Here is a 14,538-nt window from a genome sequence, read left to right as displayed (position 1 = left end):
GCTGGGCTCTCCAGCGGCCAGGCCAGACCTGCCTCTAGCCGCGTGACAAACACTGCCGTGGCGTTCTGCCACCCCGTGTGGATCCGTGCTTTGATGTGTGCTTATTTCCCGGGGCTTCCTCACGTACTTCTGTGTAATGCAGAGCTACATCTGAAAGCTCAGCACACAGTTCAGCGTGGGCTAATTTAGCCTTTGTCTTGGCACAGCATTTTTCTTTGTAAAACCACAGAAACCTGCTTTGAAGCTACTGATGGTATTACTTCTGCTTTTTATTTGGGCTGTGTTGGAGTGTCTTTATTACGTACCAGGGTGTAGCGGCCACTTTTGGTTTGCTTCCCTTTTGCCTTGAGCTGGCAAACTGCACAGGGAGGGTTATGATGTATGTAACACAGTAACAGACTGAAACACAGTTGTTTAAAAAGGTATTAAATAAGTATCAGCATGCAAGCACAGTAATAGCTTTCAGTAGAAGCATCTTCAATCCACTTTAATGAAAGACATTTCAAAGATAAATGAAAATAATGAAGTACAAAGTGATACAGTAAGTCCTTCAGAAACTTTGATATATGACCTCATATACTCTTGTTTCAAACAATCAAATTTAAACAAGAAAACACTCCTATTAAACAGTTTCTGGTTTTCTTTGGTTTTTATTTTTATTTTTTTATTATTATTATTTTTTTTTTTAATAAAGCCTATCAGATTATTTCCCAAGAAAGTAAATGCAAAATGAAAAGATGTTGTTTCCCTTTCAATCCATAAACTAATTTGTCTTTGCATGCGTGAAGATTCAGAAAAACCGTAAGAAATACATGGCAGAGGAAGAACAGTGGAAGAGGAGGCAGAGTGCTTTTCGCCGAGGGGTATCCAGCCGTCGTTCTGCTTATGCTTTCTCCCATCAACGAGGATACGCCGATCTTATTGCTTCTGGACGCAGCATACGGAAAAAGCGAGCGCCGTTGGATGCAGTCCTGGGCAACGCTGTCACGGAAGTTAGAGAAGCTCGTGAAGCAAGCTGATTTACTACACTCTTGGGGAGAGGTTTCTTATCCAAATGATTGCACATTTTTGGTGTTGTTGTTTTAAACAAACTCAGGATATTTTTTTAAACCAAATTTTTATGCTTTACCACAGAACTTCTTGGTTTTGGACTACTGAAAGCACAGAAGAGCCAAGAGTTCTCAGCAGAGCGACTTATCCTTGTGCAACTGATTTCTGTTCAATGTGAAACTGAAGGATGTGTGTGTTAGAGCATGAAACTGGCATTATAATTCCATGCCTGGAATTGCAACTTTTCCTTACATAAGATTGCAGCTACATTTCATATTGTGTCTTCGAAAACAAACTGCTAAGCAGCAGTTACTTTGTGTGCTCCATTTCATTAAATTGTACAATGATCATGTCGAGTTAGATGATCAGACCTTCGAGAGTCACAGATACTCGCGTCTGAGCTTGTGCAGCTGAGATTAAGAAATATCTGGTAACAAACTTTGGTCAGCATCAGACTTTATTGGGTATTCTGACACTTATAGATGTCATTTTTGTTGGTTTTGATTTCTGGAACGGTTGACTACAGCTTGCTGCGTTAAATTGAGAGACTTTTCTTTCCATACGGTCGGTGTAAGCGATATGCCATTGTTCCTTTCAGAACAAATTCCTTGCTTTTCCCTGGAATAAAGAAATCTGAGTCCACAGTTCCCAGATGTTGTTTCCTCACTGGCTGTTTCTGTCCGTGCAGCCGTGCAGGGTGCCTGTGGCTGCCCGTGTGCTGTGTTTATGGGCAGGCAGATTGAATCTCCACAGGGCCGCCCTTTGGACGGTCAGTTTGTGCCTTCCCGTTTCAGATACAGCAGCCGCCAGTCGGTGACCAGTTTTTGTATGAGACACGAATCGATGGGCAGTGAATAAACGCTGTTAACACTGTTCTGACAACGAAGCGTGTTTCTCTGAGCCTCGTTACGTTGGCACATCCCGGCACTCCAGATACAGAAACGTGTCGCTTTATTTGCTTTTCACGCACGCAGCCCTTGTTCACAGAACGTACAATGCAAAAACCCGGTGAAAACAAACAGGGGGAACTTTTCGGCTTCCCTCACAGGGGCGGGGCGGGGGGGGCGGTGCGCGGCTGATGCAAGGCGGCGGAAGCGCGGGGCGGCCGCTTCCGGAGCGCTGCGGCAGCGCGGCCATGGCCGGGGAGGTGCTGGGCAGGACGGCGGCGCTCGCGCTGGGTGAGGAGCGGGGCAGGGCGGGCGCTGCGGCCCCCTGAGGCTTTCTGAAGCCCCGGGGAGCGGAGCGGGGCGGGCAGGGGCGGCCCCGGGCGGCCCCGCGGCCCCTCGGCCCTTGCTCCGGGCAGGAGATGGCGGCGGCCGCGCCCCGCCGGGGCCTCGCGGGACGGGTCCGGGCCCTGAGGCCGGGCTGGGGGTGGCCGGGGGGCAGCGGGGAGAGCGGGGCCCTGTCTGTGTGTGCGTGTGTGTCTGTGTGTCTGTCTGTCTGTCTGTCTGTCTGTGTGTGCTGCCTGCCCTTAACGGGCAGCTTGGTGCTCCGCAGGAAGCCAGGTTGTTCCGAATGACCCGGGTAAGAAGGAAAGGGCAGCAGCAAGGCGTCGCTTTCTCCTCCGAGAGAATGAGAATTCGCTAAGGGGAGCGCTGCCAACATCAGTTCTGCTGCGTTGCTGGCTCAGCTGTGCGAGGGTAGCGAGGAGGAATGGAGCGTGTGTGTGTGCACGTATGGGTGTGCGTGTGGGTGGTTACACGGCAGTTCGTACCTGCGTGGTTATGCACACACAGCTACACAGCTGTGTTTGGATTTACCCAGCCCCGGCTCCCCCTGCCCGCCTGCTGAGGTGGGAGGGGAGGAGGAGGCTGAGGGGTGCTCTGAGCACAGGGTGGGAGTGCTGATGCGGGAAGCAGGGGTTCTGTAATGGCCGAGCAGCCAGACACAAGTTCAGTGTGCCCTGATCCATGGAAATCGAAACCAAACTGCACTACAGAAGAAGGTTCACGTTTTAGCAGTCAGGGCGTGGAGTGGGAGCACCTGGCAGGGGCAGTGGCTGTTGTGGAAGGCTCTGGGCCATGCAGGTCTTGTCCCCTGGCCTGTGCGTCAGTTCAGACAGCAGAAAAAAAAAGAGAAGTGTCTTCTGTTCTTTTTAATTTGTGACTCATTTCTTGGCTATGTGTGAGCTTAATGCTGGCTTGACTTCTCTGACTTTTCCCGGCTTATTATCTGCCTGCTTGCCTGGAAGTTATGTCCGAAGAAAGCTGCTTCCTTCTTGGCTCTTGGCTCCACGCATTTTCTGCGTGGAATGATTTTTAACATAGAAAATATTAACTGACTCTTACTTGTGTGACCAAGTGATTGTTTCTGAAGGTTTATCACTGCTGATAACCATGAAGATTTTATATCTTTTGTGTGTGTCCAGTTTCTTCCCGTGTATTTCCACGGTTGATACTTTTTTTTTTTGAGTAATTGCCTGTATTTGCTGTGTCTTACAGAGGAGCTGTATGTGTCCGAACGAGAGGGCAGTGATTCCACCGGCGATGGGACACAGAAGAAACCGTTCAAAACTGTCTTAAAGGTAAGTGCAGAGAACCTGCTGATCTGAAGCGTGTGAGCTGCTTTAGGTCAGGTGATTGGCCGTGTTTTTCTAAATGTAAATTTTATAGCTGTTGTTGCAGCTCCGACCAAAATGTCAGAAGCAGTCCCTTTAGCAGGATTACTTCCGTTCACCTGCGGTGTTGTTGATTCTGTTGTTTTTTTCCCTCCCCACTTTTCAGGCTTTGATGACAGCAGGAAAGGAACCGTTTCCTACTATTTATGTGGATTCACAAAAGGAAAATGAGGTGCTGTAACACCTTCCAACAGGAATTATTTTAATACTCTTTTGTGCAAAGGGACACAAATGTAATCTTCTGTCTTCTGCTCTCTCCTTGGTTTGGTTTAGAGATGGGCCATTATTTCAAAGTCACAGATGAAAAATGTCAAAAAATTGTGGCACAGGGAACAAATGAAGAATGAGGCTAAGGAGAAGAAAGAGGTAGGTTGCGGACGGTGCCATGCTGGAAGAAGCATTCCTTGTTTCTTTTCCAAAAATATTAAGCAGTGCTGCTGTTGTTTCCCATGCCCCATAAACCCTCAGTTTGTTCTTCATCTGTGTCATATGTTTTACATTCGTTATTTACAGCGTATCTTTGCTTAGATTAGGACAAGCAATGACTGGAACTGTGTGAGGGTGAATGATGGTAATCTATTGCCTTCAGACTTTGGGGAAAAATGAGAAATGCTTCTGTGCATTGTTTCTCATCCTGGTCTTAAATCAGGGCAGGCCAAGCCCCAGCAGGGTAACAACAAGACTTTTTATGACGTCTGTCTATAAGTGTACATTATAGTCACCAGTAATTATAAAGAGTGAGACTCTTACATAGCCTGGCCGCAGTTATTTAATACTTATTTTTTCCCCTAAACCAGGCAGAAGATCTCTTGAGAAGAGAGAAGAACCTGGAGGAAGCTAAGAAAGTTGTTATCAAGAATGATCCCAGTCTTCCAGAGCCAAAATGTGTGAGTAGGGTCCAGTGCCTGATTTCCAGTGTGTTGTCTGCACAAAGGCTGTGTCTCTGCATTGTGGTTATGACAGCAGTTGAAGGCCACTGTCCAGTTGCTGTCACTAAATGTACTTTTGTTTTTCTGGTTATCTGTATACCTGAGAAAGACCAAAGTCTATATATTAATGCTTTTGGTGGGTATCTAAACCTCCTCAGGTCATGCATCAGGCTTTTCTCTGTCAGTGTTTGCTGGCAGATACCATATGGAAACCATTTGGAAATGTTTGTGAGTTTTACTTTGGTTGGTTATTGTCGTGGTGGAGGATGAAGAGACCCTGCTGGTCAGAGGACATAATTTAAGTCACTGGCACACACATAGCAGTTCTTATGTGGCTGTTTGTAGAGTCCTACTGGATCTGGTCCTGCAGTCCTTAACTTAGTAGGCAGATGTGTGCTGCTGTGTGGTGGGGTTTTTTGGACAGTTTCTATGTAGAGTGCAAAAAATGGATCTGATCAGAGCAAGGCATTCTTGTGGTTCCCCTTTGTGAAAGGGGCAGCCAGGCCCAGCTAAGTTTAAAGCCTTGTCACTTTCAAACCAGTGCACACTGTTAGTGTTTAGCTGCCTGAAGCACGGTCCCTTCTGAAGGTGCCTGCTTCATTCAGTGTTGGGGCTACAGCAGTGTCAGAACCTCGGCTGCACAGCTGGGTGCCTCCCTGTCAGATCCAGGTTTGATGCCCTCCGCTTCTTCGAGTGCTGATGCCTTCAGAAATGAATCCAGAGAGGTATGCTCATACTTCAGAGTGCAGGAGAAGGTGTCTGATGCATTTCTTTTAAGTTTTCTGTTGAATTGGTGCACCTTTCATCCAGTGCAGCTGGATAAAATACTCTTCTAACTGAGCAGCTGTTCATTATCGATAGCTGTGTATACATCCTGAGCCCAGCTTCAGGAGATGGGAGGGGCCGTTCTGGGGAGGGAAATGTCATATGCACTTGTACTCAAAGTAATTGTGTGGAAAACACCATCTAAATGGTGAGTTACATTTCTATTTTTGATTGCTTTTATCCCCTGCTTTACAGGTAAAGATCTGTGCTCTGGAGGCTTATAGAGGCAAGAGAGTAAAGATTTTTGGCTGGATTCACAGGTTACGTAGGCAAGGTAAGCCAGAGGCACTTAAAGCTTATTGAACCTACGCAGGGAGATGGAACAAACCAAGCAGCCATCAACGTTTAATGAATCAGACAGCATCTAGTCTGAAATTTTTAGTTCATCACTTAGATTTGGTGTGTCACATTGATCAACACAACACTAACAAATTCTGTACAATGTGTGAGGGTGTAGATGTTTCTTAGTCAAAAACTTTTGAGATGTTTGATTTGGAGGCCAGTCCTACAGAATTTCTTCAAAAGACTCATTTCTTAACTAATCCTAGAGACTGAGGAGCTAGCTAGCATCTGCTCGTAGTGAAATCAGTGAGCGAGAATTTTCTTTAAAGTATCATAAAGTAACATAACTCTTGTCACTGAAGGACTTGACCGAGCAGTTATGGATCAGGATATCACGAGCATTTTATGGAAAATCAATGTTTTAATTAGATGCCTTATGGAGATGTGGGTGGAGGCGATGTCACTTTATCCACATCAGGCATACAGGGGGTCTGTGGCCCCCCTGGACCAGAGCCTGCCTGAGGTCACGGCGTGGCAGTGCAGTCCCAGCTGTGCTGAGCTCGGAGCAAGCAGTGCTCGTGATGTTTTTATGTTTGAGCTAATGCTTCAGTGTTTTCTTGGAACATCTTTGCTTTTTTTTTCTTTAATGGAAAAATGTGATCATGGTCCTTCGTTAATAGTCTGCATGTCAGGGGGTAGTGTTTCTTGTGGGTGGGTCTGTTCAGATGGATCAGGTGAATACATCTGAGTCTGTATTTTTTTTTTTCTTCTCTTTCCTACCAGGAAAAAATCTCATGTTCATTGTTTTGAGAGATGGCACAGGTTTTCTTCAGTGTGTCCTTTCAGATGAACTGGTAAGTTGTGATGATTTAGTTCTGTTCCCTCATTAAATAAATGAGGTGTTCATACTTCATCCATCTATTATGTAAACAATAGGAAGTTCCCCTAAATCTACTGATTATGTTGTATTTTGGTTAAATTCTGTCTCCTGATGCTAGAGTTCTTTATCAATGTGAGAGCTCATTATCTCGTCTGTGTCTCCAATAGGAGATGTAGATAGGAAAACCAAAAATTAAAAATTACCATAACTATGTCTCTTTCTTTTTCTCTCTGTAGTGTCAGTGTTACAACGGGCTAATTCTCTCCACAGAGAGCAGTGTTGCAGTGTATGGTGTGCTGAACCTTGTTCCTGAAGGCAAGCAGGTAGGGAGCTGGGTAGTGCTGTGTGTTTTGGTCCTCTGTTTCAACAGTTTATCACTTTCCTGATGAGAGGAAAAGCAGAGGTGGAAATAATTATTGAATAATTTCAGGGGGAATTTGTTTTAGGAAAAAGAACAAACATCCCAAGGTTGCTGCTGTCACCCCCATTTTGTTGTGTGTCATGGGAACTGTATGGCTCTTCTCATTTAACGTCTGCCTGAAACAATTTCCCCCTGATATGTCACATCGATACTTCCTAGAATATAACAGTGGAAAACCATATTAAATAAATAGTTTTATTTTCCTTAACAGGGGTAATTAATGAGGTTTTTCAGTTTTTGTTTTGTGAGGTTAAGAATTCAGGGTTAATTCTCTTCTCCTACTGAGTTGGCCATTACCAGCATGTTTTGCTAAGGGAACTTGGATAAGCTAAATGGTTCTAGTTTTCCCTGTTACTCGAGTCCTATCCCCAAGAGATCTTCCAACGGTTACAGAGCCAAGCTCAGTGAAACATGAGTCCATTGCCCGGTGTGTTTGCCTATCAGCAATTAGTATCGTTTCCTTTTCTTCACAGCTTCTACTACTGTGAAGCCTAAAAACAAGCCCAGGTAAACAGGGATCAAATGCTTCTTTTAAACAGCTTTCATGCAATTTGGTAACTAAATTACTCATTTGTATGTGACTGCTCAGAGTGTTTTGTACACTGAAAACACTTCAGTTTGGTGTCTAATTGCAGCAATGGAATGCTTTTAGTGCACAAAATCATCATAAAATCTGTTAACTAGACTTTGTAAATCTGCAATTATCCCATGAAAGTGCTGTGCTTAGAAAAAGCAGGACCGAAGCCTGCTGTGACCCACACGGGGGAGCTGGTGAGGCCGGCAGTGCAGGCAGCCAGGATGGAGCCCTAGCACCTCAGCTTGCTTGTCGCAGCAGGTAGCAGAGGGGACCTGGCCAGCACGAATCTGCTGTTTTCATGTCGTGGTGAAATGCTGCCTGCTGGAAAGGTGGCTCAGACATCTCTGACAGATGAGCTCACAAGTACCTGCAGTGAGCTAGCTCTTCCTCTGGCATAACCTAAGTGACTTTTGGAAGTTAGCCACCAGAATGGAAGGGGAATGTTGTCCAAACAGTAGGAAGAACAAAATCCATTGAATGTCATGCTGCCCAAGTGTGTTTATGAACATCACCAAAGAGATTACACAGTCGGCGAGGTCCCTTCTCTCTTTGTGACCTTCGTGCAGAATTTTTCTTATAGCCAACTGAAGTCTCTTTTTCCTGCAACTTAAGACATTTGTCCTTTTGTTCCATTTCTTCTGTAACCGTCCATGAAATAACTGAAAGTGGCAAGTAGTTTCCTTCTGTTCAGCTTTCTGTTCTTCCAGCTGAATAAACCCAACTGTCTCTGGTATGTTACGTTTCAACAGAACACATCTGGAAGCCTCTAATTATTTGACAATAGTACTCAGTCCCATTCACATCGAGTCTGACAGACTTCTGGTGCGTTACAAATGGCATTTTCAAGGGTGGTGTGACTGGGTTACAAGGCAGTTACTGATAATACTGCAATTAGAAGGATTTTAGTATCTTTTGTTTAAACTAGACTGACATCTCTGCCACAGTGCCAGATGGGGACATCCAGGGAGTGAAAAGCAGACTTCTGAAAGTTTTGTTTCCCTTTTAAATTGGCAGGCTCCAGGAGGCCACGAGCTGAACTGCGATTACTGGGAGCTTATAGGTCTGGCCCCAGCAGGAGGGGCTGACAATCTCCTCAATGAGGATTCGGAGGTTGACGTGCAGCTTAACAACAGGCACATGATGATTCGAGGCGAGAATATGTCCAAAATCTTCAAGGTGCGCTCCATGGTAGTACAGGCCTTCAGGGATCACTTCTTTGCCAATGGATATTATGAAGTAAGTATATTTGCCCTTGTTGGTAAATGACTACTTTAATTTCCTTACTGCAAGGCTATCTTTTTCCGGGAAAACCTGTACAGACTTTCTGATTGACTTGAAACGTTGGGGGGAAAAAAATCTGTTTCTTAGGAAACTATTACGTGATTGCTTTTGTAGACATAGATCTCAAAGTTGCGTAGACATTTCTGAGGTAAGTGTTACAGCATGATTCACAAACAGCCTGTGTACCTCCTTTCGGGGTGCTGAAGGATATCAGGAAGAAGTTCTTGCAGCCATAGGTAGGAAAGTTTTGTAGGTTGTTTTCTGGAAGAATATGCCTTACATCGCTGCTATAACACGTTGTCATCATTGTCCTTAATTCTTCACTCAAGTAATGGCTCTCCTGTTCTTTAACAGGTCACACCGCCGACTTTAGTCCAGACGCAGGTGGAAGGAGGTTCAACCTTATTCAAGCTGGATTATTTTGGAGAAGAGGCATACCTAACACAGTCGTCCCAGCTCTATCTGGAGACCTGCATTCCAGCATTAGGAGATGTTTTCTGTGTTGCTCAGTCATACAGAGCTGAGCAATCCAGGACACGCAGGCACTTGGCAGAGTACGGAGAGAGTATACTTCTCTATTGTTTGTGTATAAGGGAATTTTTAAAACAAGGGGAGTAGCCCGTGGTTGGATGACAACATACAGTGAGAAGGCAGCATAATGCTGCTGTGGAACAGCTGGTCAAAAGTGTACATGGAGGTAACTCCTTGTGTCAGTGAACGTCCAGCTGGTCATATTTGATGTTCAGTGAAGGGAGATCTGTGCAAAACAGAGCTGATACGGTTTTAGGAAGCTTTGTGTTTTTAGAATATACACTTCATACTGCTGTTTTCCTTCCTTTTTATTTTAAGAACCTTATTTCCTTTGCAGTGTAGAAGTGGGAGAGTTGAAAAATGGGACAAAAGTGGGTTTCATGTTTTTTCTTTAGAGAATTTTTTTCATAGCTATAGATTTGTTGTGTGGTTTTGTAATGTCGTGACCTGTTTTTTCAGGTACACTCATATTGAAGCTGAATGTCCCTTTATAACTTTTGAGGATTTGTTGGACCGTCTGGAGAACTTGGTGTGTGATGTCGTTGACAGAGTCTTGGCATCACCTGCATCAAGCTTACTGTTGGAGCTAAACCCGGTAAGCAGCAGTGTGGGGCAGTCTTGGGCAGACAAGGTCTGATCTTTACCTTTCCTAGTGACCATGTTCACCTGGGAAAGACAGGGCATGGCAACGAGCTCTGCTTAATTAAGTAAGAATATTAAATGACATCAAAGAGTGAAAATGCTGTGAGGCTGGTAATGATTCTTCCACAAGCTGGGGGGCTGCAGAGGAAGAAGTTATCTGCTAGTAAAGTCTAGGAGCCAGCAGCGTGCTGGGATTTATCGTAAGATGTGCTGTACCCGTAGAATAAAAACCTCTATCCTAGAGCTCATAAAATTGATCAGCTGGTACTTGCAGATAGAGCGTAAGGGAGCAATGAGACAACCCTGGCATTTTATTCCCTGTGCTGGAAGGCGCAGCTCTATAAAGCTGTCTTCCTTTGCTAGAGACCCTTTGTCTCCTGCTGCCTTTGCATAGAAAGTCAGTAGTCTCAAAGGCATCTTATCGCCTTCACTAGCTTTTCTCTCAAAGCATGTATAGACCCTCTCATCCCTGTTATTTTGACCTGTTTTCCTGATGAGTACTGGAAGGTTCCATTTTCAGTTTGAACTGAGATGGGCAGGAGGTCCAAAGCAACAGAAGCACAACCTGCCCTGTGGATTTGTCATAAAGGCAAATTCTGCAGCAGTCTGATGCACAAAGAAGCAAAAATGTTCTTTTGTGGTACTGCATGTGGAATGTCTGCAAACTTCAGTCTGAAGCACCTGCATGTGTAGTGAATTCATACAGAAAAGGAAAATGCTTCCTCTCTTCTCTTCTTCTGTCGTTTTCAGCGTCTGTTCTGTGAACTGCACGGAACTTGGAAGATGGTTTTGTTGGGCTCCAGCTTTTCAGTACTTCTGAACTTTTTAAGTAATAGTTGATACACAACCTGCAAAGGGTAACATGTATGCGCCGAGTGTGGAAGTGGACTTGCTGATCAACTGGAAAAATAAATCTTTAAAAATGATACCCTTCAAAGCATTTTGATGTCTACTCTTATTTACAGGGCTTCAAGCCTCCCAAACGTCCTTTCCGAAGAATGAACTACGCTGAAGCAATTGAGTGGTTAAAGGAACATGATGTGAAGAAGGAAGATGGTACTTATTACGAGTTTGGGGAGGTACGTCTTTTCTGAGTCTCCTTAGTAATTAAAACCAAAATCCCACGGTCCTCTACTACGGGTATGAGAGTCCCTTGAAGAACAGTGCGTTTGGACCATGATCCTATTTTGGGGAAGAGGAAATGAAGCTCTTCAGTGTGTGTTAGTTGTTTGGAAAGTTTGGTTCACGTTTAAGGTTTGCCTAGTTTCCTGTGTGAAATGTCATGTAGACTTAAACATTTTTTTTTTCTGACCTGTATGTTTTTGAATATAAATACAGTTTCTTCTTCTAAGATGTCTGGTTTAAAAATGTAGATACGTCAGGATGAATGCTTGGATACGTGTGGTCTGAAAGTGTCTTCGTCTGTGTCTTGCCTGATGTGCTGTGGGTCTTGAGGTTTTGGAGTGTTCTTGGTTTTAAATATTAATAGAGCTCTCCTTAACCCTAGGATATTCCTGAAGCTCCTGAGAGACTGATGACAGACTCCATTAATGAGCCAATCTTGTTGTGCCGATTTCCTGCAGAGATAAAGTCTTTCTATATGCAGCGCTGTCACGACGATTCCCGTCTTACTGAATCTGTAAGTTGGTGTTTTACATCGTGTTACAGCCTTCTAAATAAAGTGCGAGTGTCTCTGTGAATGAGCATAAAATGAATGAGTACTACAGGAAAACCTTGGAGAATTCATACCAGAATTTGTCTGGGGCCTTTCGTGGCGTCACTTGTTGATACTGTAAAAACAAATGAAGCAACACTGAAGTGCTTAAAAAATGTCACTAGATGACAGTGAACATGCTTTTCATTGACCTCTGGTTAGTGCTAGTCTAATGACAACATTTCTGTGACTTTTTGGAGGCTGTATTATTTAAAAACCAGCTGTTTTTGTGGTTTAACAGTTCAGTGTCACCAAGAGTGTTAATATTAAGTCAGAGATCCTAGTCAGCTGGTTTCTTCCATATGTAAACTGGGTCTGGAAGGAATTGCCTTCCCTCCTTGTGTCATGGAGAGTTAAAAATATGTGGTAAAACATAAGGTTGGGCTTCATCTTTTGAGGGCAGCTTAACTGTAACAGTTTGATCTCATGTTGTGTGTTGTAGGTTGATGTGTTGATGCCTAATGTTGGTGAAATTGTTGGAGGCTCCATGCGTATTTGGGACAGTGAGGAGCTACTGGAAGGCTATAAGAGAGAGGGCATTGATCCCACGCCGTATTACTGGTACACCGATCAGGTATGTAAAACAGATTCAGTGTGCTGCTTGTCAGATATTTGAATTCTCTTAAACTGCTTCTGAGATGATGCAGTCTAAATTGCATACATTTTCCATGACCAAAAGTAGATGGTCATTTAACCACTGGCAAAATGCAATGGGTAATAGTTTCCATTCTGTTAAATTGCTTTTGTTTGCTGCAGTGCATGCTGCCCACACCTGATCACCTTCATTAAACTAGTCTGTAGTGTTCCTCTTGTAATATCTTCCATAGTGTGCTACCTTTGTGAAGCCCTTGTCAGATAAAGATGGGTTGGTCTTTCCAGACTGGAATAGCTAGCTCTGTAAGGAGAAGAGAAAAGGATGAGGTTGGAGAGGAAAAAATAAATAATACATTATGACCTCATCTTTCAGCTTCCATTTTTCTCTTCTAGTCCTTACATTGCCCCAGGGAACAAAACACAAATACCTTCTCTGAGGAGAGCATAGTCCATATTCCTCCTCATTTGTTCAGAACGTGGTTTTGTTTTGTTTTTGTCTTAACAAATGAATGGTTAATATCTTCTGTGATTTTAATTTCACAGAGAAAATATGGTACCTGTCCTCACGGTGGATATGGTTTGGGATTAGAGCGGTTCCTGACCTGGATTCTGAATAGGCACCATATCCGAGATGTCTGTCTCTATCCACGCTTTGTCCAGCGCTGCAAACCATAGCCATCCTTGTGATAAACTCCTAGGAAATCAAGCAACTGATGCTTGGAAAAGAATGATACACTCTACTACGGCCCGTCTGAGAACAAGACTTACTGCAAGCTGTTGTTCATATATTCATTAATTTGGTGTGTGAGAAAACCATTTTTTAAGGAAAACGCTACTGATTAACTGGAAGAAGCCTTAGAAAAATAATGTTAGGTGCATTTATGCTCTCATGTCAACATAAAACAAAAATCCTAAGCTGGCGTTTTAGATTTTTTTTTTCTCTTGTGGTTTCTTTTGAAGAAATCGGTTCAAGCTTTTTAAATTCCCAAATCCTGACCGCTGAGAGTGGTATGAAGAAATGTCTCTAAATAGCTCAACAAAATATAAAGATGGAGAATAATTGTGCTGTGCTTTTTTTTTAAGCTTACTGCTTTTAATGGAAGTTCTGTTTGAGTTTATTCAGTTGTAAGCTATGTAGTATCGAGCGCTAAATTCTACTGAAAGACTTTTGTTCTCCCAAATTATTTACTATTAATTCTATTAATTAAAAATGGTAAGACTGATTGTGGGGTATGCTTTGATACTCTTTCCTGATGCCCATGGATGGAGTGCTACAGTGGGACCATGAACTCCCAGCATAATCTGAATTATAGTAGGTGAGGATGTGCTTAGAGACACCAGATTGTTTGTGGTGCCTTTGAAACGAAGGTTATTCCCTCTATTTCAAACAAGAAATGACTAACCGAAAACCCAAAGAATCTGTAATTTTGAAGTATAATTGGGTTTCAGCATTGTGTGCTGACTGAAATACTGTCCTCTCTTGAACTGTAATTCGAGCAGTGCTTTCCCACTTCGTGCTAAAGGATGTTTTCACGGTAGAACAGTTTCCTTGCTAGCTTGGTGTACTCTTGTCCTGCTGCATCTTAGCAGACTTTCTGGCTGTATTCAGGTTATCAAATAGAATTAAGTATTTAATGTGTTGAATCATCTGCATCCTTTTTAGCCATAAATGCAAGCCTGTTTACTAGGAGGAAGAAAACCGAGACACTATCTGGATTTGCCATTCATGTTGAGCTGTGCGATATCCGTATTTTTGTTAATAAAAGGCTTTTTTCTTCATCTTGCATGTTAAATATACAAGCTGGTCTAAATCAGCAACCAATAAATTATGTCAACGCAAGTTGGTGTGCAGGACAGTAGTTCTTAACCTGTGATGTCTGTTTCTTTACCTTCACTTGGCCTTGATAGCTTACTTGCTTAATACATTCTGTCCTGGTAGAGACAATAACAGGGAAAAGCAGGAAAAGTTCACTTGCGGGGAGCTGGTGGCAGAGGCGGCCCGGATAAGGAGCTTAAAAGGTGAGCGGGATGAAGGGTGCCACCGAGTCCCCCGTAACCTGCTCGTGTGGCCGCTCACAGCAGGTTTCAGAAAGGCGCTCAGGTGCTTGGAGCACAGCGGAGCTTAATTAGGAAGGGTAAACAAATCTTCGGAAGAGGATACAAGGCGCAATTAAAACTTGGACGTCGTGCGCGTC

At 43.7% G+C, this 14,538-nt stretch overlaps 2 protein-coding genes across 3 annotated transcripts in view; both read left to right on the top strand.

Annotated features, from left to right (window-relative positions):
* ATP8B1 (ATPase phospholipid transporting 8B1) overlaps nt 1-1,697 on the top strand; it is a 32,334-nt gene extending 30,637 nt beyond the window's left edge. For both annotated transcript variants that reach the window (XM_068665174.1, XM_068665175.1), the window contains exon 28: nt 789-1,697. In XM_068665174.1, coding sequence (XP_068521275.1) covers nt 789-1,019 — 231 coding nt within the window. In that variant the 3' untranslated portion in view covers nt 1,020-1,697. The remainder of the gene's footprint in view (nt 1-788) is intronic.
* Nucleotides 1,698-2,080: 383 nt separating this feature from the next.
* Nucleotides 2,081-14,183, top strand: NARS1 (asparaginyl-tRNA synthetase 1). Its single transcript, XM_068664859.1, has 15 exons — nt 2,081-2,228; nt 3,492-3,574; nt 3,774-3,839; nt 3,941-4,033; nt 4,465-4,554; nt 5,617-5,695; nt 6,487-6,557; nt 6,820-6,906; nt 8,596-8,817; nt 9,217-9,416; nt 9,853-9,988; nt 11,001-11,114; nt 11,543-11,674; nt 12,192-12,323; nt 12,887-14,183. The coding sequence occupies exons 1-15, from the start codon at nt 2,129-2,131 to the stop codon at nt 13,016-13,018; spliced, it is 1,737 nt and encodes a 578-aa protein (XP_068520960.1). The 5' UTR covers nt 2,081-2,128; the 3' UTR covers nt 13,019-14,183.
* The last annotated feature ends 355 nt before the right edge of the window (nt 14,184-14,538 follow it).

Source organism: Anas acuta, chromosome W (genome assembly GCF_963932015.1).
Source record: "Anas acuta chromosome W, bAnaAcu1.1, whole genome shotgun sequence".
NCBI lineage: Eukaryota > Metazoa > Chordata > Aves > Anseriformes > Anatidae > Anas > Anas acuta.
Note: the sequence above shows the minus strand (reverse complement) of the source record. Positions and strands in the feature narration are given on the sequence as shown.

Bases quoted from the DNA above. Each gene is read 5' to 3' on its own strand.
- NARS1 (XM_068664859.1), top strand. From the start codon at position 2,129: ATGCAAGGCGGCGGAAGCGCGGGGCGGCCGCTTCCGGAGCGCTGCGGC. The intron at 3,840-3,940 runs GTGCTGTAACAC...GGTTTGGTTTAG, and splicing joins ATTCACAAAAGGAAAATGAG to AGATGGGCCATTATTTCAAA. The intron at 6,558-6,819 runs GTAAGTTGTGAT...TTCTCTCTGTAG, and splicing joins GTGTCCTTTCAGATGAACTG to TGTCAGTGTTACAACGGGCT.